Source organism: Danio aesculapii, chromosome 9 (genome assembly GCF_903798145.1).
Source record: "Danio aesculapii chromosome 9, fDanAes4.1, whole genome shotgun sequence".
Taxonomy (NCBI): Eukaryota; Metazoa; Chordata; class Actinopteri; order Cypriniformes; family Danionidae; genus Danio; species Danio aesculapii.
Window position 1 is genome coordinate 39,843,618 of NC_079443.1, and position 24,547 is coordinate 39,868,164.

At 35.6% G+C, this 24,547-nt stretch overlaps 1 protein-coding gene across 3 annotated transcripts in view; it reads left to right on the plus strand.

The window, feature by feature from the left end:
• kansl1l (KAT8 regulatory NSL complex subunit 1-like) overlaps positions 1-24,188 on the plus strand; it is a 37,311-nt gene extending 13,123 nt beyond the window's left edge. Inside the window, exons 5-15 of one of the 3 annotated variants that reach the window (XM_056465877.1) lie at positions 1,686-1,851; positions 6,633-6,768; positions 8,989-9,126; positions 12,390-12,536; positions 13,611-13,738; positions 13,883-13,995; positions 16,464-16,527; positions 16,629-16,732; positions 16,819-16,942; positions 21,759-21,857; positions 23,773-24,188. In XM_056465877.1, coding sequence (XP_056321852.1) covers positions 1,686-1,851; positions 6,633-6,768; positions 8,989-9,126; positions 12,390-12,536; positions 13,611-13,738; positions 13,883-13,995; positions 16,464-16,527; positions 16,629-16,732; positions 16,819-16,942; positions 21,759-21,857; positions 23,773-23,802 — 1,249 coding nt within the window. In that variant the 3' untranslated portion in view covers positions 23,803-24,188. The remainder of the gene's footprint in view (positions 1-1,685; positions 1,852-6,632; positions 6,769-8,988; positions 9,127-12,389; positions 12,537-13,610; positions 13,739-13,882; positions 13,996-16,463; positions 16,528-16,628; positions 16,733-16,818; positions 16,943-21,758; positions 21,858-23,772) is intronic. The other 2 variants (XM_056465878.1, XM_056465879.1) reach the window with 2 other exon arrangements.
• Positions 24,189-24,547: the final 359 nt, after the last annotated feature.

The following is a 24,547-nucleotide window of genomic DNA, read 5'->3' on the forward strand; positions in this document are numbered from 1 at the left end:
GTATTAGACACGTTCCTTTAAACGAGTAATTATTTATAGTTACTAGTTATTTCTCACAAATAGTAACAGAGTTAGTAACTGAGTTACATAATTATAAAAGTAGCTAATTATCAGGGAAAGTAACTATTGTGTTACTTAAAAGAACATGTAGTTTGTCAAATGACTATAAAATAAATACAAAATATTGTACACTAAACTACACTATTTTTTTGATGTTGTTGTAGGACAATTTGCGAGACAACAGCAGCATGTCCTCAACTATAAATCTAGATATTATTTTGTTTAATTCAATCTGAGTAATAAGTGTTTGTGGTGGAGCAAAATTAAGTTTGATTTGCTGTGACGTCGTGGCTTCATGGCTTCCTTTGGTAGCAGAGCTCACGTTATCACCTGCATAGCCACTAATTTTGTGGTGGCATGTGATGATGTGAGGTGCTTAATTAGATTACAATTACTTGTCACCGACGCAGAGAGACTCTTTTTCCTGGCCATTTCCTATACCATTGCACAATACATAAACGTTCTTGCCTTTCACCTCAACGAGGGAAAAGTAGTGCTTATATTTTCAGTTTGCAAACTCCACCTTTGAATTTGTTGGATTTGCCATCATTCTGACTTCTTTTTGTTGGTGTGTGCGACAGTCTGTGCGTGTGCTTGTGTGTGAACCCGCATTATACTATATCACTATATGTGATTGGCAAACAGTGGAAATGTACTCTATCTAAGCCAATCATCACATTCTCATGTACACCACTTTCAGGCTGGCCAATCATCATCACTGGTTGATTATGTGTCCTGTCCCAGCCCAAAGAAAGAGAGGTCCTATGACTGAGAGAGTAATGCTTGCATGAAAAGTGCTTCAGCGTTATCAATCATAGTAATGCACATTTTATTGTAAGTAACGGTAATGGCGTTGTTACAGGAAAACAGTAATTCATTTGATTACTCATTAATGAAAAAAGTATTGCGATTAGTAACAATGTTTATTTATAGCTGTTCAGGATTAAATGTAACACTGACTGTTCAGTTTCAGACCTTAGTATCTTGTCATAAACCACAGGTAAAAATAATTTGTTTAGCCTTTTTTAATGTTTTTTTGTATTTTACAAATCAGCAAGAACCACCAGTTTAACTAATAACATTCTTTAATTCACTACCTTATAAAAGTCACCTGTGTCTTGGATGGTCTGACAGTGATTAAAGTTTTTGAGTGAACTTTTTAATTTAAACCAAACATATCTAAATATGTCATAGTGATTCATTTGCCTGTATGTTTTTGAAGAATTGGTTGCAAGATGTTCATTGTTCAAGAGTTTCATTCATAGAAATCTGTCATCTTTTAGCTCCACAGACACGTGCAGGGAAGCGCTTTGTCTTGATTTCATTCATGCTTTTTGTATTCACCGGCGCACTGCAGACACATCCTCATTCTGATACATATTTGTGTAAATTTATGTAAATCTCATGTGAATGTCAAGATGAATCATTCGCCTTGTGGAAATTTGAATGAGTTCGAAAGACCTTGAATTCGCAAGATGAAAGAAATTTAGAGGTGAAAAGAACTGATGAAATTTACCTGCTATATTTGTTATATGCCATATCAGATTTCTAAAGATTGAACTCTTCTAAAGATTCTACTCTACTTTGGCAATCAAGTGACATTCACTTCTGTCTCTTGTTCCCAGTGAACCACAGTGTTTACCTAAAGCCAAGAAGAGGAAGCGAACATGTCAAAGACGACAGTACGTCCCTCAGGTGGCTGCCAGCTTTATGTCAGCCCGGACTCGACCCCTTCTAAACTATCACAAGCCTAGACTTTTCCTCATGGACCCATTGTCTCATAGAGAACAGGTTGGTATTTTTTTAGCCACATTGATCTGAAAGTGTCTTTTTGGATAACCGGTCAATGAATGGGGTTGGTCAGTGTCTTCAAAGAAGTCTCACTAACAGTGCATTTGTTTGATCAAGAAACATCGAGCAGTAATGTTCATGCTATTGATTCTTAAAGGTCCCATGAAATGAAACAGTTTTTAGATGTTAGTATCAGTATGTTCGTTTTTAGGATATCTATAAGCTAGTGTGCACCAAAACAGTGACAATTTGCGTTTAGAAGATATAAAATTGATATAAACATGTAAAGATTGTAGTTTGTCACTTCCACCTAAATGAATGAATGATTTTATTCACGTCACACCTCATACTTCAGTTTCTCATCAAATCATGACCAACCAAATGCACCCTACTATCTGTATTTCTCTTAAATAAAAAAGGCAAATCTCAGCTGTGTTTGGCAATGCCTGAACTAGTGGGATTTGTTGTGTACCATGTCCAGCGTTTACAACGAATCAAGTGTTTGTATGTGTTTTCTCAATTGTTCACAGGGGAGCTCTGAAAGAATAGCCCAGCTTTCGTTTTATCCTTTCCCCTGGAAATGGCTAACATGCTGTGCTCAGGCCAGCTGCATAAAAGACAATAATCTTGGAATTGCAACCGGCTGACTTGTGGTCTGTCCTGCTGTCATTCAGTGTTTTCTATAGGCAGCATAGAACTGTAACTCAGACATACTAGCTTTAAAATCAAGTACGTCTGAGTTGCAGTTCTATGTTGCCTATAGAAAACACTGAATGACAGAACTCAAATCAGCCGGTCTACACTAAACTGAAAGGGATAGGGGGAAAAGAAGAATAAAATAGAAGAGAGTAATATTTCAAGGGCCATTCATAATCATTTATGTATCATAACTTTGTAAGCTAGAAATTATAAAAACAAACAATGTTTACAAATCCAAAGCAATGGAAATATATATATTTTTTACTTATGCTTAAAGAATAAAAAAAATTGCTTTTATTTGACTGTTTCAAAACATTGAATCATGTTCAGTTGCTTGTTCACAACTTGTGCACAAATGTGAGCGATATGTTACAGGCTGCAGTTCACTTTTCATCCACCAATGTCTTTCATGACAATTGTTTCTGAATTCTACATAAATGCTTTTTAAGCAAAAAGTAAAAGGTAAAATCACACATTTTGGTAATTATGGGACTGTTAATCCTTAAAAATGACAAGAAAAAAACTGAAAATCAGCAGGTCACTATAACAGTCAAAATATATTAGCCATTATTTGCTGGCAAGTTAAAGGTGAAGTAGGTGATTGTCAGCAAAAACTATTTTTGTTATGCTGGTTGACAGTTAAAATGATCTATATGTTGATATTATATGCATTTTAAAGAGCCCATATTATACATGAAATATGGTCATGTTTAGGTTGTAAGGGTCTCCAACAACAGTCTAATATGCATGCAAGGTCATAAAACACTTTGATGGTCTTATAATCTGCATTTATTTTGACCTAATTATCCCAGCGACTCCCATATGAATCGTTCAGCGATTCATTTGTTCCCAACCCCCTCCTCAGCGCGAAGCTAATCTGCGCTGATTGGACCGATGACAGCCTGCTGCGATTGGTCGACAGTGACAGGCTTCAGCACGAGACAGAGTGAAATGCCCAGCTGGTAATCAACTATATAAAAGTAGTCACAGTGCACACGCGCTTCATAGTGTAAGGCTTTTTTCACACACACACACACACACACACACACAACCCTCCTCAGAAGAACTGGGGGAAGCGACGCGAGTCTCTCTCTCTCTCTCACACACACACACACAACGCTCCTCAGAAAAACTAGGGAAAGCGACGCGAGTCTCTCTCTCTCTCTCTCTCTCTCTCTTTCTCTCTCTCTCTCTCACACACACATACACACACACACACACACAACGCTCCTCAGAAGAACTAGGGAAAGCGACGCGAGTCTCCTAGCTTCTCCCTCTCCCTCTCTCTCACACACACACACAACGCTCCTCAGAAGAACTAGGGAAAGCGACTCGAGTCTCCCTCTCCCTCTCTCTCACACACACACACAACGCTCCTCAGAAAAACTAGGGAAAGCGACGCGAGTCTCTCTCTCTCTCTCTCTCTCTCTCTCTCTCTCTCACACACACACACACACAACGCTCCTCAGAAAAACTAGGGAAAGCGACGCGAGTCTCTCTCTCTCTCTCTCTCTCTCTCTCTCTCTCTCTCTCTCTCTCTCTCACACACACACACACAACGCTCCTCAGAAAAACTAGGGAAAGCAACGCGAGTCTGTCTCTCTCTCTCTCTCTCTCTCTCTCTCACACACACACACACACACACACACACACACAACGCTCCTCAGAAGAACTAGGGAAAGCGACGCGAGTCTCCTGTCTCCTAGCTTACGATCGCCATAGCAATGACAAACGGCAGTGGAACGCGAGCTCACAAAAGCCTTTAACGTTAAATCCGTAAACAAAGCGGCACGCGTCGCGTTTTTAACGTGGCTTACATGTGATAAGAGAATATAAAGAGTAACCGCGTGTACTGTACCAGGTTAACAAGTAACAAAACACAATAAATACATAATTTGCAAGCTAGAGTAAACGAGGCAACAATTTTAATCGCACTTACTTACGCTAGTGGACCTCAACTACTGACTCTTCACAGTTCACAACTCATCTTTGGGTAGAGACTGTCAATATTATCCATCTGAGCACAGCGTGACTTCATTCGATCGGCGGCGTCTGTGTGTGTGTGTCTAGTGTTTTTTCTGTGTTAGTGGGCGGGGCCGCAGGTTTCAAATCTCCCTGGTTTGCGCGCGTAACTACTGGCGAGGCTTGTGTTTCGTGGCTGCGTCATCGCGAAACACCTAATGACTCGTTATCAAGGCGACTCGTTTGAAGCACTATGAGTCGACTCTTTTATAGATGAATCAGTAGTTTTAAACACTGTACACTTACAGATTTAAGCCTTAGCTGGATATTTCACTTCACTTAGAGCTGTGGTACACACTACATGGAAGGGCATTTTCAAAAACCCATAATATGGGCTCTTTAATATTCTGTCTAAAGTGTGAAACCAATACAGTTTCGTCAAATAAAAACATTCGGTCTGGACACAATAGGCTGTCCTTCCTGCCTGTCAAAATATTTCGGGCAGAGATGTTGGCAGCCAAACATCAACAACCTACCTTCTTTTTTGAAGTTTGCTATAGACTCTTTTCACAATGACGTCACTTCACTGCCGACTATCGACAACGCAGCGTATTTTTAGTTCCGGTTTACCTTTGAATGAATGGGAGACTTCTCTGAATAATTTACAACTGAAAATATAAACATTGCACATTGTGATTTAAGTCTGTTAAAGTAGCGTCCAAATGTTTCTCTTTCAATACTGAACTGCTTTCTGAGTTTGAAAATGATTGTTAAGAAGATTAAGAATAGGAATAAGTTATTGTTTATAAAGAAATTCATATGTTTGCAACCTTTTCACTTATTAATTCAGTTCATTTCCTCAATAATGGATTTATTTTTTACCTTGATGCTGCTATAAATATTAATGTATATTATGTGTTATGTGAATGTTCCAGCATGAGTAAAATTCTTTTATTAAATTTTCTCATATTATCTGGTAAGTATTTCATCTATAAATGCAGTCAGTTTCATCATTTATTATTTACCGATCCATAAATGTTTTTTCAATTTCTCCGTTTATATGAATTAAGACCTTTAGACCGTGTCCTGCCGCCACCTACTGGGTGGTTTTAGTTTAATATCTGGATACCTTTCACCCTAATAAATAATAAGTTACAAATAATTTCATAATCTAATAATACTGCATTTTAATCTTATAATTGAAATGCAGTCGTCTTATTGTTAGAAAACAGCCGTAGTGATGGTCATGTGAAAAGAGTCTATTGTAATTACTATTAAATTTCTTTGTGGTGAATGTTACTATATGGGATGTATTTAGTGATGTTTAGTGTGCTTTCAGGAAGTGTGGCTTTGGATGACAAATTGCATGGTGGGACGTAGGCTTTGAGTGCTATCAGGCTAACGTTAGCATTTTTCAAGATCTCCTATTGCACCTTTAGGAACTACTGTTTGTTTTTTTTAATCAGCTTTTTAATTAATCTTTGACATGCATTTTAATAAATTGCATTGTGTTGTATTCTCAACTCACAAGTATGAGTGGTGAGGTTTAAAATGATTGATCACCCAAAAAGTAAATTCTGCCATCATTTAGTCACCCTCCACTTGTTCCAAACCTTTACAGATTTCTTCTCCTGTTGAATAAATGATGAGTGTTCTGAGGATGATTAAACGATGGCAGAATTTTCAGAGCACAGAACTATTCCTTCAATAACGCTGTTTTCTGAGCATGTGCCAGCACTTTTAACAGTGCACCAAGAGTCTCACCATGATCTGAGTCTGTTTCCCAGTGCACTACATTTAACCTTGTTTATAATTCACATTTTATAGCTGTCTGATTTCGGCTGCCATGATTTTCCTTTTTTATTCATTATGTCATAATGGTTCCCCAGAGCACTGTGGGTTATATATTTGGCTTTAAAACCTGGTTGCGTATGTCCTTCTCTTTTTATTTCGTTTAATGTTCAGTTAATATAATCAAGTTTACATTAAATATGTGCAAATCAAGCCTTTGGCAGGGAGCGGAGACATTTGTTTTGTATTAATGCTTCCCAGGATTTGAGTTTTTCTCCAGTCTACCCATAACCTCATTGTTTGGATTACTTCTTTCTTTCTCTTCACAGGTGTTTGACTTTTCCTCTTCTGATTCTCCCAAATGTGCTTCCTGTGATCCTACATTGGTGTCTGCACACCCTGCATGTTCCCGCATACAAGAGAGTGCAGATGGCAAAGTGCATCCTTTTCTATCACTGTCCTCAGGTAGAAAGAAATGAATGCATTGTTTAAAATAGTTTTTTTTACTTGCCCTATCCACTATCTTGTATTTCGTTCGTTGAATCTGTCATATACAGTACTATGCAAAAGTCTTAGCCCCCTTGTTACATTTGTAGTTTTAGCGATGTATAATAACATCATATACTACTTCTCATTCTCTTTATTAAAATACAACCAGAAAATACAGGTTCTAGTTGGATTTTTTGGGGTCTAATTGTTTAAGACAAATGAAGGAAAGAGTTAGAGAAAGATGAAAGAATGAATGAAAAATAGTTTCCGAGAAAAATAGAGTTTCTGTCTTGGTTTGATCTGCGTTTTTGTCAGAGCTGTGGTCAATGTTGCCTGAATCGATGGGATTGTGAATGCTGAAAAGAACAGACAGGTTATAATCATTGATTCATTCATTTTCTTTCTGGCTTAGTCCCTTTATTAATCTGGGGTCACCACAGCGGAATGAACCACCAGCTTATCCAGCATATGTTTTATGCAATGGATGCCCTTCCAGCTGCAACCCATCACTGGGAAACATCCATACACACTCTCATTCACACACATACACTATGGACAATTTAGCTTACCCAATTCAACTATACCACATGTCTTTGGACTGTGGGGGAAACCGGAGCACCCAGAGGAAACCTACGCAATCACGGGGAGAACATGCAAACTCTACACAGAAATGCCAACTGACCCAGCCAATGCCCGAACCAGTGACCTTCTTGCTGTGAGGCGATTGTGTTACCCACTGTGCCACCATGACGCCCCAGGTTATAATTTGCCATGTAATTCCTACTTGAAAGCACCTAATTGAAATATCTTTATTTTCAGCATGGTAATGATCCCAAACACACTGCTAATGTAATGAAATCATATTTAGATAGGAAAACAGCTGAGGAAAACAACAAAGACAGTCATGAAATGGCCTCCACAGAGTCCAGACTTGAATATTATGTAAAGTATATAGGCAATATTATAGGCAGTATGCGATTCACCTGGAGAGAAAAAGATAGATAGAACATGTTTAACCTAAGAACAACTCTTAAGAAATGCTTGATGTTAAATGGCACATAATTTCAAAAAAGACTCAAGAAAAAAAGTTCAAGCTGTTGATTAATGCTAAAGACGTCATGTTAAACGCAGACTTTTAATGCTAGTCTTTTGATTCCAAAAGTAATTTTGTGTTGAATATTGTGTACATTTCACATATTTTCTGTTTGTAGATTAAAGGTATAGTTGACTTAAAAGTAATCACTCTGCACATGCTCATTAGATAGATTTGTGCTGAAGTCTTACCCCCAAAGCTGCCTCCCTAAGACGTTTGCACAGTACTGTACATTGTAATATGTCTTTATTTTTCATAGCGCTTTTACAATGTAGATTGTGTCAAAACAGCTCAACATTGAAGATTATAGTAAGTTGAAACAGTCTCAGTCCAGTTTTCAGAGTTTAAGTTCAGTTTAGTTCAGTGTGGTTTAATTTTCACTGCTGAAAGTTCACACACTGAAGAGCAAATCCTTCGATGCGCCCCTCCACAAGTCTCGAACCATGCAGGCCAATGGCCTTCATAAATTGTACATGAAATGCAGCTTTAGATGCCTAAATATGCTACCTACATAAGCATTTCACAGAGATTTAATACTACAGGAATCCATTAATCACTTCTGCACCAAGTCATTTCTGTCAGTATAATTTGTGTCAGACTGACACTCTATCAGAATATCACAATAGTGCCCGTCCTACTGTTTTGCTGATTGTGTGTAGCAGCAGGAATATGGAATGGATAGATCAAATGAGCTTTTAAGATTTGGCTTTATTTAGAAAGGTATTTTATTGTCTTATTTGTGCAAATGTTTCCATACTAGTTTACTTCAGCCTTGTATTTCTCATCAGTCCAGTGCCACTATTTTTTTCCTGTGTTTGTTGTATAAGCATGGTTTGTGTAATTCAATTCAATTTAATTCAAGTTTATTTGTATACTGCTTTTCACAGTAATTATTGTTTCAAAGCAGCTTTACAAAAGATGCACATTATTGCATTACTATCAAATTTGGAAAAGTTAAGGTTACCATAACTTTATTAGTTACTAAAAACTATTTGGTGACTAACAGCTTTTAACAGTTAAAGTTATTATATATAAACATAGTTAACCTGCAGTTATATAGTATATAGGTGATGTCTATGTGTATTGTGTGTTCTATCCTTTAGAAATGCCTTCGTCCTTCCATCTTCAGAATGCGCTGTTTGAAGAAAGTGTGCTTCAGCGATCTCTCCTCTTGAAGACTGAGCTCTCCAGTCCTCATCACTGTCTCAGGCCCAGAGGCAGAGTCTCCCGATCATTATTCCGTAAGAGAAATTGTATAATTTTTATGTAAATGCATTTAGATACACCCAGCCTGATCTCTCAAGCAAACGTAACTATTTTACGTTTTGTCAGTTTAGTGGTTAATTCGTATGAATTTGTACGGATGAGTTAAAAAAAAAATTCACCAAAATCTTTCTTTGTACCAGGCTGTAAACATCTTTTTTCTGTTGTAAAGTTAGCCATTTCAACAGTTAGGTCAAAAGAAATTTGCTCTATTATGGAGCCAGGACTAGGGGAATTTTGATGAATTGCAGTTTCATTAACTTCCACATTAGCTTCCCGAGGGAGAGTGGGAGCTTGCTGCTTGGGGTGAACAAGGAGCGAATAATTAGTGGGAGCAGTCGGGTGCAGAATAGAGTGGAAGTTCTGCACAGACCTCTAGGGTCACTGCAGAAAGACCTTTCAGTCTCTTGAATGTCAAGACACAGTATGCTGAGATCCTTAATATGGCTGCACAATATATTGTTTTAGCATCCATATTGCAATGTGAGCATCCACAGTAGTCACATCACAAGATACTCAATGTTCAGTCTGAATTATAGTTGAGCAGTAGCCACAGAATTGTATTCAATCACTGTATTTATAAGGAATTTATATGATTTGTGCAACAACAACAACAAAAATATTCTTACTTAGAATTTTTGTCTTGTTTAGGTCTTGTTTTGTCTTGTCCTCTAGGAATTTTTTTGATATTTGGACTAGAAATGAGACAAAGCAAAGGAAGAAAAGCATTGTTTTGCATTGTGATTCTTTTATTTTTGTACCTGAATACTGTTAGAGAACCATTAAATAGAGCTATTAAAACTATCTTGTGAAACTGTATTCATACCGCAATACTTATTGCAGAAAAATAAAATATTGCAATATCATTTTTTTCCAATATCATGCATTTTAAGTTTTAAAAAATCTGAATATATGTATCTTATGAATATGACTTACTAAACTTAGATTAATTTCATGTAGGACTATATTATGACTTCGGAAATTGTAGCTTATCTAACTTTCAATTTCCATTGTAGACTCGTGCACTAAATTAAAAAGTTGACATTGGCCTGATTGGGACATTTAAGCTGCATTTTTCTACACAGTGACGCACATGTTCACTGCAGATCTGATGGTCATGTCAATAACTGCTTCAGTCTTAATGCAGCGTTGTGCTTGAAGTGAGCTAAACTGACCTGACACCGGACTCTGACTCACCCGCTCTAATCATTAATGCTCTGCCACTCTTCTCTGCTCTGCTGGTTATTGTCTGACTAGGGGGGCTACTGATCCAGAAATGCTGTTCTTAACATTAAGACTGTCAGGGTGAGTGAGTGATTGCTCTGGAATGGAAGTGTGGTATGGCTTTCTGAAGTAAAAGCACACCTCATGCTGTTTAGTTGATTTTCTGTCAGCGCTGCGAAGCACCCATGGAGTCAGCGAGCAAAAAATAACTACATAGGAACTAAATGGTAAATGAAAGCCAGGAATATTTCCTCCACAATCACCTCATGCACCCCCCCCCCCCCCCCCCCCCCCCCCCCCATATACGTCTTGTCTTCACATCACCAGCTTGTGTGTGATCTTTTAATGGCAGTTCTTCTGAAGTCCAGTGTGTGGGATGGTGGAAGGGGTTGTAGGCTGCTGTGTGGGTTTAGTCATAACATTGTGGTGCATTGTCTGTGTTTATCTCAGTGGCTCAGGTGGTTTATCCACAGTCCAGCAGCTTTCCAGGCAATGAGTGGAGGCTCACAAATCGCAACAACTCACAAATTTAGCCTGCAGGCATTGAACAGACCTAGAAGCACTCGCTGACCTTTCAGTGGTGTCAAATTATTTATAGACTAAATGTATTATAGTCTTGTGGTTCCATTGTGATATCTATGCTATTGGTATTGTTTTTTAAAGCATAGCTAATACATTATCGAACAAACTCTGTTTTGCTCATGAAATAAAATCAATAAAAAGAAACTGCATTGTAAAAGTCAGAATTATTAACCCCCCCGTAAATTCTTCTCCAATTTCTGTTTAACGGAGTGAGAATTTTTTTTCAACACAATGTTAAGCATAATAGTTTTAATAACTCATCTCCTACTGATTTCTTTTCTCTTTGCCATGATGGCAGTACATAATGTTTGACTAGATATTTGTAAAGATACTTGTATTCAGCTTAAAGTGCCGTTTAAAGACTTAACTAGGTTAATTAGGCAAGTTAAGATAATTAGGCTTTTATAACGATGGTTTGTTCTGTAGACAATCGAGAGAAAAAAATAGCTTAAAGGGGCTAATAATATTGACCTTAAAGGGGTTTCAAAAAATTCAAAACTGCTTTTATTCTAGCTGAAATAAAACAAATAAGACTATCTCCAGAAGAAAATATATTATAAGAAATACTGTGCAAAAATTCCTTGCTCTATTAAACATAATTGAAAAAGAAAAATATTCAGAGGAGGGCTAATAATTTTTACTTCAACTATATATGTTAAATAAGTTTTGCCGCTTTTCATTTTATTTACACTTTCAATTTATATTGACTTTTGATTTTTAATCATGTAAACCCCATATTGTCTTAGTCTTGTACTGTATTATGGTACAACCCTTGATCTTATTTTGCACCTATGTGCCAGTGAGTCCATGCACACCAAAGCTTCCCTCAATAAATTACACATAAAGAATATTTTACATGAATTTTCATACTAGTGGTTATTCTCACAAAAGTCTTGTCACTGGCTGTTAATTAAATGAAGTAAGACGAAGTAGAAATCTTTTTCTGTTTGATAGTCTGATTAAATAAATAATAGAAAAATATAAAATGTTCATGAAAATTTCGGGTGTGGGACTCAAAAATGCTTTGTGAAAGTACCCTGATATGTAAAATGAATATCTATGTGGTAACACTTTATTTTGATGGTCCCTATTGCACATTTTGTTGACTAAAAGTTGCATCACAACTACATGCCAATTACTTCTCATTTGAGTATTTGTAAACTGACTGCTTAATATCTGCTGATACTGCTCCCTCAACAGACATTTAACTGACTATAGGAAACTTTCAAGTACATGTCAATTTACACTAACCATAACCCCAACCTAACAGTTAGTCAGAAGTAGTTGGTATGTAGATACAACCTTACTTGAATTCAACAAAATGTATTAAAGGAAATTAAAATAAAATGATATCATATATTTTTATATAATTGTTATAAACATGCTTGTTGTGTAGTAATAATATGTTTTAATGTTATATAATGAATGATTACAGAATGCAGTCACGGGACGAAAAACAAAGGGCATTTGAAGAGACAAAGACAGGAGAGCACTCCTATACGATGGGCAGGTGCTCGAGACCACCACAGTCATTCTTACAGGGAAAGTAAAAGGAGACTGCACTATTCTGAGAGACCAACGGGTACGTATGGGTAATATGATGGTCCAGCCCAAAATTTATATTGTCATTAATTTATTCTGACAAATTATACAATTATGTCATTATTTACTTTATTTATTTACATCATTATTATTTACTTATTTTGTTTAACACGAAATATTTTGTATAATAGTAACTATTTATAATAGTTTGATTACCAACATACTTTAGTCCTCATTTTATGCTCCACTGACAAATTACAGTCATAAAGGTCTGAAACAACTTGAGAGTGGGTGTGTTTACATGCATGTTTTTACCCCAGTTATTTAGCTGACAGTGCATGTGGTCATGTGAAGGTTCTGTAAAGGCAGTTCACTTGAAGTGCTGGTATACATATAAACATAGGCCGACAGGGTATATCAATAAGCAGATTTTTATGTGTTATTAGTATATTGGTGTGCATGTAAAGGCTGGGACATACCAAGCCGACAGTCAGCCATTGGGCTTCATCTGGCCATCGGTCCACACTGGTCTTGATAGTTGCACTGGTGTGTTCAAAATGTCCCTTCTCATTGGGTTAACTTTAGATTGACAAATGCAACAAATCAGAGTGTTAGAACAAAAACTGAAGTGACACACCCAAGTAAACAATTCAAGTCAAGAAGAAACACACCAAAACTGGCTGTAATTTTGCTGTGTTTTTAGATTATCAGACATATTTGCACGAGTAAATCCCTCTGTGGTGAGAATTACAGTGATTATGGTATTAAATCCTGCTTTGTTTTACGATGTGTGTGTTCAGAAGTTCCCTTTGTGGAATGAGAAAATGGATTACTGCCCCCTACAGGTGTGGAAAGACACGTTTGATCTCTTTCAGTTGGCTGCATTGGATTTGGTGTGTTCATGTGCAGCTTTTTGGTACAGACTGGACCAGATGCAAGTCAACACAAAGCGACAACAATTGATTTTCATCAGTGCTAGTTGTTTGGCGTTGTCCTGGTGTGTTCCAGGCCTAAACATGCTTTCTGATGACAGAGTTTTTATTTTCATTTATTTCCCCCTTGTGTTTCATTCATGCAAACAAGTAGTTCAAAGAGTAACAGTGCTTTGTTGCAGGCATGCAGGTCTCCAGTGTTACACCGCAGCCTTATCTGGTGTCCCAGAGTGATGACAGTCATGTGGAGGAACCGTTAGAGGATGTGAACATCTCTTACTGTACACCATCACAACAGAGAAACTCACAGGTCTGCCCTTTGATTAAACCCCATGAGAAACACTGCATATTTCAGTTTGCAGTAATCCAAACAATGATCAAGCTTGCTTACCTTAAAGGGAATGTTTATTTCATTACTGGTTAATATTTTGAATTACTGTCCCTTTTTCTTTAGCTTTCATTCCGTAGAAGAAACTGGGATAGCATTGATAACATTGTCATTCCCATGTCTCTCTTCTCCTCGGTGAATGTGGAAAAGCTTCAGTATAAGAACATTCTGACGCCCAGGTATTGAGTGTTTGGATAATTGATAATAATGACATTAGAAAAGGATCAGTATGTTTGTGCAGCTGTAGATGTACACTAGTGAGTAATCCATTTTATTTTATCACACAGTAAAAACAGTTCATTGGTGAAATTATTACAATTTAAATGAGCATTGAACTTCAGTTTTAAATGTGCAGTAAACCATTTAAAAAAAACTTGTAAGCAAGCTGTTTTACTATTTCCTCTAATAATACTTGTTTTTTTTTTGGATAATAGCATCTTTTTATTAAATCTCTTTTTGTTGACTACTTGTACTTATTCTTTAGTTTATTGACCCTCATTAAAAGATAATGCTACTTATTGATTCAATAATTAATGTATTTATTTAAGGGATATTTGACAGGGGCAATTCACACTAATAATGCATTCATCTACAATGTGCCAGAATTATTCAAAAGGCTGTTTTACTTCTGCAGATAAAAACTCTCAATATAAAATTAAATAGTGTGTGTTTATAGGTTTTACCACCTGCAGATGTCCCCCCATAGATTATTTATTTTTAAAAAGTGCCATAGTGTCCAACCAGTGACGATATACAGCCATATAGCACTGTGTTTATACAACAGTTCGACGGCATAATCATGTACATTAAAAATAAATCAAACACTGTTTTAATGATCCTCTTGAATGAGGAACTACTTTCTTCCACCACTCATTCGCATCTACAGCTGACGTCAGATCAGCAGAAACCGTTGCTTAAAAACACATCACTTTAGAACTAGTGTTTGAATGATTCTCTAGCTTAATGTCTAAAGTGATGACAAAACAGCTGATTTTGCTCACATTTTAAGATCGCATGATGCATGAAATGCCATCTCAGTGTACAGAGATTTCCCAGTATTTCTCTGTTGCAATCGGGAGATCACAATAATTAACCCCGAAAAAGACAAAGCAAAGCAAACACTACCAGATCACTATGGTATAAATACAGCACTACAACATACAAAAGAGAGAGAGATCAACTTAGAATGTCCCTTACCTGTTTTATAATGATTTGATCAGCTCTACGTTCAGTTTTTCTCCCCTATGGAGAAATGATGCGGTCTCTGTCGCCATTGTGGCACAACCGTCTTTGTTCTGCTCAGTATGACAGGCTGATGGCTGCCAATCTCTAAAATTATAAATATTTAAAATAGTCACTGTCCTTATAAATAAACTGCATAGTTGCAATCTAAACAACTATATTCTTGCCTAAAAAAAGCCTCAAAAGTACATTATGTTGTCCAACAGCTGCAATATTTGTGAAACTGTAGTGAGTTTATTCATCTGCTGTCACTCTATGTGGGCGGAGTATTACACAAGGGTGAAGAGGCTGTACGAGTGTTGTTATTACAGACAGATCGGAAGGCTATCAGCCAATGAGATTTGAGAACCAGACAGAATTGTTGTGTGCGTGTGTGTGTGTGTGTGTATATATATATTATGTTCTACTCTCAATTTGTAATAGTTAGTTATTGATAAAGTACTAGCAGTCAACATCAATCTCAAATGATTTCAAACCTTTTTTCTGCTGAACACAAAGCAAGATATTATGAAGAATGTTGGTAACAAGATGTACTTGCTTTCATAGTAGGACATTATGTAGTTTTGAAAACCTATTGTAGTCCATGGCTGCCAGTTTCCAATTTTATTCATATTATCTTCATATGTGGGGGAACTATAGTATTTCTTTAACTCTTATTTACATTTATGTTTTTTATGATTTAAGAGTATTTTAGTATCTTTATGATCTAACACTAGCCATAACTAATTGACTATTGACTATTAAACCATTTTTTTCACTGAGTTTCCAGAAGAAAAATCTATAATGACATATAACAATAATGTGTAGTAAAAAAAGGAATCTATTATGACATATGACGGTAATGTGTAGTAAGAAAAGAAAAAGAAAAGGAATCTATAATGACTATATAATCTATAGAGGGTGCTTGATAGATTACTGTATCAGGTAGTCACTTTTAGTAACTGTCAGGGTTTGATATGGCATTTTACAGGCCTGCATTCTTTTTTGGAAAAACAGACAAAATTCACAAAGTTTTGGAAAGGTCATGGAAAACAGATTTCTGTATACTTGAATATAGGTTATTTACTTCTTTTCTGTCCTTGGCCAATCACATACTCTCACAATATTAGTGCAGTGTAAGCATTATCTAAATCAATTTTACATAGATATAAATATAAATTGAAACTAAATAGATTGTTGCGTGTTTTACGATATGCTGTAATAAATTTGCATTGTTTTTCTTTTACCACGCATATGTAGACATTGTATGAAACATTTGGTTATGGAAATTTACTTTAAAGTCTTGGAAAAATCATGGAAAAGTCATGAAATTTTAGTAGTAAAAATGTGTAAGAACCCTGAACTGTGCTAAAGCATGAAAATGTGGATGAACTAAAGCTTTCTTTTTTCTGTTCCCTTACTTCAGCTGGCGAAAGTTAAACATTTCACCTTTATTGAAAAGAGAGCATGATGAGCAGGAGGAAAAACTGGTTGGTTTGACTATTTATACTTATAAACGTACTGTATGCCATACAAATGGTGATTGCCAGCCTTATCAGTGAGAGTGATGGACTATTATTATCTCTTTCAGTCAGAAGCTATAGAAGATGTGGATTTCTTTCAGAGACACCAGATATATGAGCGTAGCGAGAAGCTCCACTGGTCGTGCTGGGAGGAGGACAGTCAAAGCATCAGGTCTGTGTGTAGTGCTGGTTTTTGGTGTCTTATAGCTCATTTATTCTCCAGTTCATGTTTTCTTCTTTTTTTTTTGGTCTCCACAGGTCATCCAGGAGAAGCTGTTCTTCTGTATGTGTGAGAAATCATCCTGCTCACTGTCACTCACCTGCTCATTCTCCTGACCCGTCCACCTTTAGTTCTCTTGGAGATCTGGAGGATGACATAGAGGTAACATTTTCACAGTTAGGGGTATAACAGTATACATATTCACACCTAATCAATTTGGTCCAGGACTTTCATCACAGGACTTTTTTATATTTTTGCATAATATAAACAGTTCAAATTCGACAAAAGTTCTTACACTAACATATTATGTGTCAGACACATTTGTGTAGTCTCTGCCTCGGATTTTTGCACACAGTTCACCCAGCTAAGCTAGTCTCCAGCTACTGCTTACACTTACTGTATAACTCACATAAAAGGTCAGTGTGGGACAAACGCATCTCTGTGCATGAACATGAGTGATAAATAAAATGCCTTAACAAATATTCACATTATAATATCATTTTCAAAATAGCTTGATGCTTTTTTTAAATGAATGATGGCTCCATATAGCAAAAGCCAAAAATGAGTTTTTTTGTATTATTGAAAGAATTCCCTTTCACGTGGACAATTTATTTAGTTTAATTTATTTGAAAATGAGTTTATTTATTGGGAAAGTATTGTTTCTATTTTAATTTCATATATCATGTAGTATTATATTAACATATCTACAGTTGAAGTCAGAATTATTAGCCCCCTTTTAATTTTTTTTTCTTTTTAAAATATTTCCCAAATGATGTTTAACAGAGCAAGGAAATTTTCACAGTATTTCCTATAATATTTTTTCTTCTGGAGAAAGTCTTATTTGTTTTATTTGGGCTAGAATAAAAGCAGTTTTTAATTTTTTAAAAACCATTTTAAGGTCAATATTATTAGCCCCTTTAGTCTATATTTTTTTTCGACTGTCTACAGAACAAACCATCGTTATTCAATAACTTGCCTAATTACGCTAACCTGCCTAGTTAACCTATTTAACCTAGTTAAGACGTTGAATGTCGCTTTAAGCTGTATAGAAGTGTCTTGAAAAATATCTAGTCAAATATCATTTACTGTCATCATGGCAAAGATAAAATAAATCAGTTATTAAAGATGAGTTATTAAAACTATTGTGTTTAGAAATGTGTTGAAAAAAATCTTTTTTGCGGAAAAATATAAACAGGGGGGCTAATAATTCAGGGGGGCTATTAATTCTGACTTCAACTTTAAGTATATTAATATATAATATTTCATTTCTTATTTAAACCATAAATTGACTTTATTTTAAATAGTTATAAACGGTGACAATTTGTTATAAAATGTGATGATGAGCAATTTAACAAGTTTTTCATTTCCTTTCCCAATTATAATACCTGACAAAAGTCTTGTCGCCTATCATAGTTTAAGGAACAACAAATAATAACTTGACTTCTAGTTGGTGTCAGAAGTGTATTTGAAAGGTAAAGGCCTCTAGATTATGCTTATTTTACCAAAATAAAATGATCATGCCTTGATTTTTAATTATTTAATTAGGACAGTAAGGTCTGACTTTGCTTAGACAAAAGTCCTGTCACTTAACAGAAATAATGTACAATATAGAATATAAAGTCATGGTGCAGTGGAAAAAGAATGAATATTGTGTATGACTCCCATGAGCTTGAAGGACTGCATCCATACATCTCTACAATGACTCAAATAACTTATTAATAAAGTCATCTGGAATGGCAAAGAAAGCATTCTTGCAGCACTCCCAGAGTTCATCAAGATTCTTTGGATTCATCTTCAATGTCTCCTCCTTCATCTTACCCCAGACCTGCTCAATAATGTTTAAATCTGGTGACTGGGCTGGCCAATCCTGGAGCACGTTGACCTTCATTGTTTTCAGGAATGCAGTTCAACAGCTGATCTATCTGAAAAATCTACCTTCTGCTACTTTTCCAAATGATCAACTAGAAGTCAAGTTATTATTTGTTACTCTTACAACTGGGATCAATGACAAGACTTTTGTCAGGTAGTGTATACTGAAATTGAACAGGGCCAGGTTTTCGAATAACAATGCAAATAGGTTCTTTAGAGTGTTCTGTATGTAAGGTTGTGGAAGCTTGTTACAATTCTATGTGCGTTTAAAAGGATCATGTGAGAACTCCTTTTACATGCTAATAAGGAGTCGCTGTCCAAAGTGATGAAAAATAGGCGCATATTGAGTCATATGCTGAATGTTTAACCCAATAATCATCAATCATGTGGGTAAGCAATCAAGACCAGTCTATATAAAGCAACTACTGTACCTACAGGCTGAGGCACTAAAATAACAGCTGGGGAAAAAAACGTTAGCTTTAAAGAACATGTTTAAGTTAAAGAAATGCCTGATACATGAATGGTTTTTATTCACATCCGGGCAAGTTATTTACAGATTTTTAAAAAGTTTATCCATACTTTTCCTAGTCTTTCAAGCACATTTCCTGATTCTTCTATAATTTTGTTTGTACAGTCATTTAATTTAGATGTGTATATGTTATTTTGTTTGATTGTTTATGCCATTTTTAAAAATTATTTAATTTATTAATTTATAAAAAAACGAGTAATAAAGATATTCAATAATTAAAGAAGCATCATATTCTGTTAAATTTTGTATACATAAGCAAAATGTGGAGGATCTTAATATATTTGTCAAAATGTACCTAAATGTATAAATTCCCCCAATAAAAAAGGTGTACAACAAAGCACATCACACTGCATTTGAATAAAGTTACAGGTGTAATCTGCTAAACTGTTTAGAATAAAATCGCTCCTCGTCCAGACTGGCGTTTTTATTGCAATTCAGAAAAATGATCTTTGTCCACACTATACAGCATAAATTGGATGATACATTACCATTAATGTGCATATTTTTCTACCATCTATACTTTGCAGTCCACAGTTGGATATTGATCATATGTGAGGGCCTTGAAAAATCAGGGAACAATAGGCATTAGTCCAAAAGACTAATCGGAGAGCGATTTGTAGAGAGCTGTTTTCACAAGACTGTTATGATGTGTTTAACAGTCATCATAATCTTAAATCCTTGAAAAATTGTAATATTTTGATTTAAAAAAAAAAACAAAAACAAATGAACATTTATATATATTTATGTATGTATTATATCATCTTTGCATCAAATTACAAAAAACTAATTACCGCTTGTGCAAGGCTTTAGTAATACAGAGTATATGGAGAGGACATTTGTTGTTCTATTTTGTGCTTGCCATTGTCGAGTCTCACAATTTGTTTTCTTTATTCTGAAAGTCTTGATAACACCATCGTGGAGTTTTTCTTTTATTATTTCAGCAAATAGGATTGTAAAAAAGGGATTTGTTGTACTCTCCCATTCACTGTGCTCGAAGTTTACCCAACTATGATGACTTCTGCTACTAAGAAACCTGGAAATGTGAAAAGGGTCCATAGTTTGTGTTTCAGTCTGTCTATACAGAAACAGAATACCAGTGTTTTTTAATCTAAAAAGGTGGTCTTTTTTTTTCAAAATATTCAGATTTTTTTATTTATTTTTTTGGTCAAAAATGCTGGAGTAATATGGATGCCAAGCGTAACTGTAACAAACCATAACCATTGCATTCAAGAGTTCACACTTAGCTGATGATCCATCAAAAGCTTGTTTGGCATGCTGTCCCGGGAGAAAGCCCTGAGCTTAAGGGATCCTCGAGCTCAGGGCTCCCTCCCATTCGCAGAGTGAGAGGGGAGCTTGAGCTCGGTGGATCTCATAATTCCCCGGCTGCAATAGCTAAGGGAACATGTGAGAAAAAGGAGCTAAACGAGAGCTTGATTGCTAAGCCTGTTATGCATAATGTATATCTTTGGATGGTGGGAGGAAACCGGAGGACCCGGGGAAAACCCACGCGGACACGGGGAGAAAATACAAACTCCTCACAGAAACGCCCACCGGCCTGGCGGGACCAGGCCTGGCAGTGTTCTTGCTGTGGGGCTACCAGTGCTAACCACTGGGCTGCCGTGCCGCCCTAAGGAAGAGAATGGGGAGGAAGGGGGGTTTCTTCCAAACGAAGATAAAGTGGACCGAAGACTATGTTTATTTATAGTAGCTTAGGGCTCATTTGATTGGAAGATCATGATTAGCTAATACAAGGCTGTGATAAATCATCAGCACGTGATCCTCTCGGAATTACTTTTTAAATAAACTTCACATAATGTAAACGGCATATTAAAAACTGATACCTTTTAATTTAATTTATTTATTTAAATCTTTATTTTACCAGAAAAACCTTTTGAGATTTGTAATCTCTTTGTCATGAGTGTACTGGATATAGACTCACTGGCCACTTTATTAGGTACACCTTACTAGTGCCGGGTTGGACCCCCTTTTGCCTTCAGAACTGCCTTTCATCCTTCATGGCATAGCTTCAACAAGGTACAGGAAATATTCTTCAGAGATTTTGGTCCATACTGACATGATAGCATCATGCAGTTGTTGCAGATTTGTTGGCTGCACATCCAAGATCTGAATCTCCCGTTCCACCACATCCCAAAGGGGCTCTATTGGATTGAGATCTGGTTACTGTGGAGGCCATTAGAGTACAGTGAACTCATGTCCAAGAAACCAGTCTGAGATGATTTGCGCTATATGACATGGCGTATTATCCTGCTGGAAGTAGCCATCAGAAGATGGGTGCACTGTGGTCATAAAGGGATGAACATGGTCAGCAACAATACTCAGGTAGGCTGTGGCGTTGACACGGTGCTCAATTGATACTAATGGGTGTTTGGCTGATTAGAAATTTGCATTAATGAGCAGTTGGACAGATGTACCTAATAAAGTGGCCGGTGAGTGTATGTACCAAACCAGGACTTTAGTGTACTGTTACACCCCTATTCTAGAAATATCAATCATATAATAAAATATTAAATTCATATGTGTCTTTCAAACTTTTAACTGATTTCTTTCCCTATCATGTAGACATTGCCACCATGGAAGAGGCGGACATTCCCTCTGGCAGATGAAGACGAGGAGACTTTGAGGTGTGATGAAGAGCATAGCTGGCCTGTAATGGTCAGGGTAAACTAGGGTGTTTTATTTGTATTTCAACATTTTTAATTGCATATCCTTGTTTTCTTTCCTCGGGTCTTAGATCCTTGCTTTTAAGACATGAGGAAATGATGTGAAATTGAGATGTGAGGATGGATCAAAGTATAAAGCACAAATGTCAAATGGAATATTTTTTCTTAATCAAGCATTTCAAAGGAGCGTTATATTTCTTCACTATCATTATGTTACTGAAGCCTGATTGAGCTGGACATTTTAATGGATACAGCAAAACGGTTCAAAGGAAAGACTTGCCATGTTAGTCTCTGAACGAATTTAAATTGACAGATTTTTTTATATATGTTGATAAAAAGCATGCAGTAAATTTGAAATACATTATGTATTAAATGAGTCAAAATATGGGTGAAATAATGTTCCATCGTCATTTGCTATTATTTATGTAGAAATTAAACAACATGCTAACCTGTACTTAAGATGGTGGAGAAATATCAAGATGTAAAAAATGAATTCATTAGTATTTGAGTCTGCGCTTTCATCCATAAATTAAATCTTCAGGGTGTCCGCGGGCTCTTAAAATGTCTTAAATTCACTGAAATATTTTGTTGTAGGTCTTAAAACATTTTAAAAAGGTCTTAATTTTCTTCTGTCCAACTAAAGCTACAGTCGGGCCAACACGCATCCAATTATCATCAACCCATCTAAATAATTTTTTTTTTTTTTACAATCACAGCTGTTAGACATTTTTACAGAAAACTCTCTAAATTAAATTCCCAAATCGGGAAAAGAAAAGAATAAACAATTACATAACTCTTCATGACATTAACAGGGCAATATATGCCTTTATATGATCTTCCATTTATACAAAAACTATTTACAGAAGTAAGGGGGAATGGACATAATATTTATAAATAGACATGAAACTTAAGTTTTTATAACAAATGCATTTGTTTGAAAAAATGCTGAAAAAATATTGACATTAAAATATGTGGTTAAGAATTTTTATTTATTTATTTATTTATTTATTTATTATTTTTGAGGCAAGAAAAAAACGAATTCCAAGTGTTTAGCTCTGTATAAGTTTTACTGTATAAGTAAAATTTCATTCATCATGGTCTTAAAAGGGTCTTAAAAAGTCTTACATTTCACTTGTTGAAACCTGCAGGAACCCTGATTAATGCTTCATCAAAAGGGGCTTACTTTAAACATGCCTAATGATTTCTTTTTGGTAAATTAACTTATTTGTTTGCACAGAAAGACATTTGATGGGTGTCCCCTAAAAAGCATGGTAGAAATGTAGGACAGTCATATTTTTTATTTTTATTTTTATTTTTTAAACAGGACACGTTCTAACGTACAGAAAATGAAGCCATAACTCCCTCTATTGGACACAATCTGAATAACAAGCACTCATCACACTCGCTCCCCTGAGTGGGATTTTTTTTTCAGTTTTTTTTCAGCAAATGTGCATTGACTACCAAAAATAACAGTACACATATACTAATATTTTATCATTCAATTATATGCTGTTCTTTTGAATCTATTATTCAGTAAAGAATACTCCATTTTCTTTGAATTAATATATTTTTTTGGATTATCAGCACCAATTCAAATCCAAAAGTACCATGAAGACTGCTGAAAAGGCTGCTATGAATCTGTTTTTTTTATATATTCGTATTCAAATGTATTAAAACAGAACACATTTCATTTAAATTGTAATAATGTTTCACAGAATCAGCTTTTTAAAATAAATAAACAAATGTAATCTTCAAATTAAAGTTCAGCTCAGCTGGAGTCACACTTCTGACTTTTTGCCTGAAGATTAAAAAACTAAAGCACACGTTTACATTTGATTATGTAATAGATAAATGCTTTATTATTACTTTTTTTGATGGTCTTGCATTTGACTGATTATTCTGTGTTGTTACAGACTTCAAGATCACCAAAGCACAAAATCTGAGATCCACCAGGAAATGACATCATACTGAGGCACAGTCTCCTTCATCAAGTTTCCCCTCTCGATTTCATAAATCAGCAGGTTCAGATGCTTCAGAAGATTTATTGTTGCTCAAATAAACAGTGTTTGTATTATACTGTCTTAGTTTATTTTATGCCTGTAAAGCATTACATAATTTATGTAACCTTTGTTTTTAATTATTTATTACACTCAGATGATTTGAAAACAGAACAAATGACTTGGAGTGGGAAAAGCACTGTATTAGAAAGTTGATTGAATTAAACTGCATTAAAGTGATTTAAACTACCGCACAGGGAGGCCATCAGTCTTTCTTTATCACATTTTGCTGAACAAAGTGGCATTTGTTATCTGATACACTTGACAAGCTTTCGATGTCTATGAGGAGAACTAGTAGTTGTTTGAACTTCCAAATAAAACACATTTCTCATCTTAAAAAAAGAGAAATAGGTAATTGTTTTGTCTGTATTTGTCAGAAAGCAACCTAAGCTGAAAATAAATATTTAGGCCTAACAAATAAGATGATTCTGATTGCATATAAAATTTCCATCTGTTTGGATTACACACTTTTACACTAACAAAATGTATGTGATTGATATTTGCTAGTTAAAACTAAATGAAACTAATAAGAACAAGATTCATGTAATAATATAAATACATCCAATGTGTTTTAAATGCTTCTTATTAATTCATCTATTGTGTGGAGTATGGAGAGCTGTGGTAATTTTGC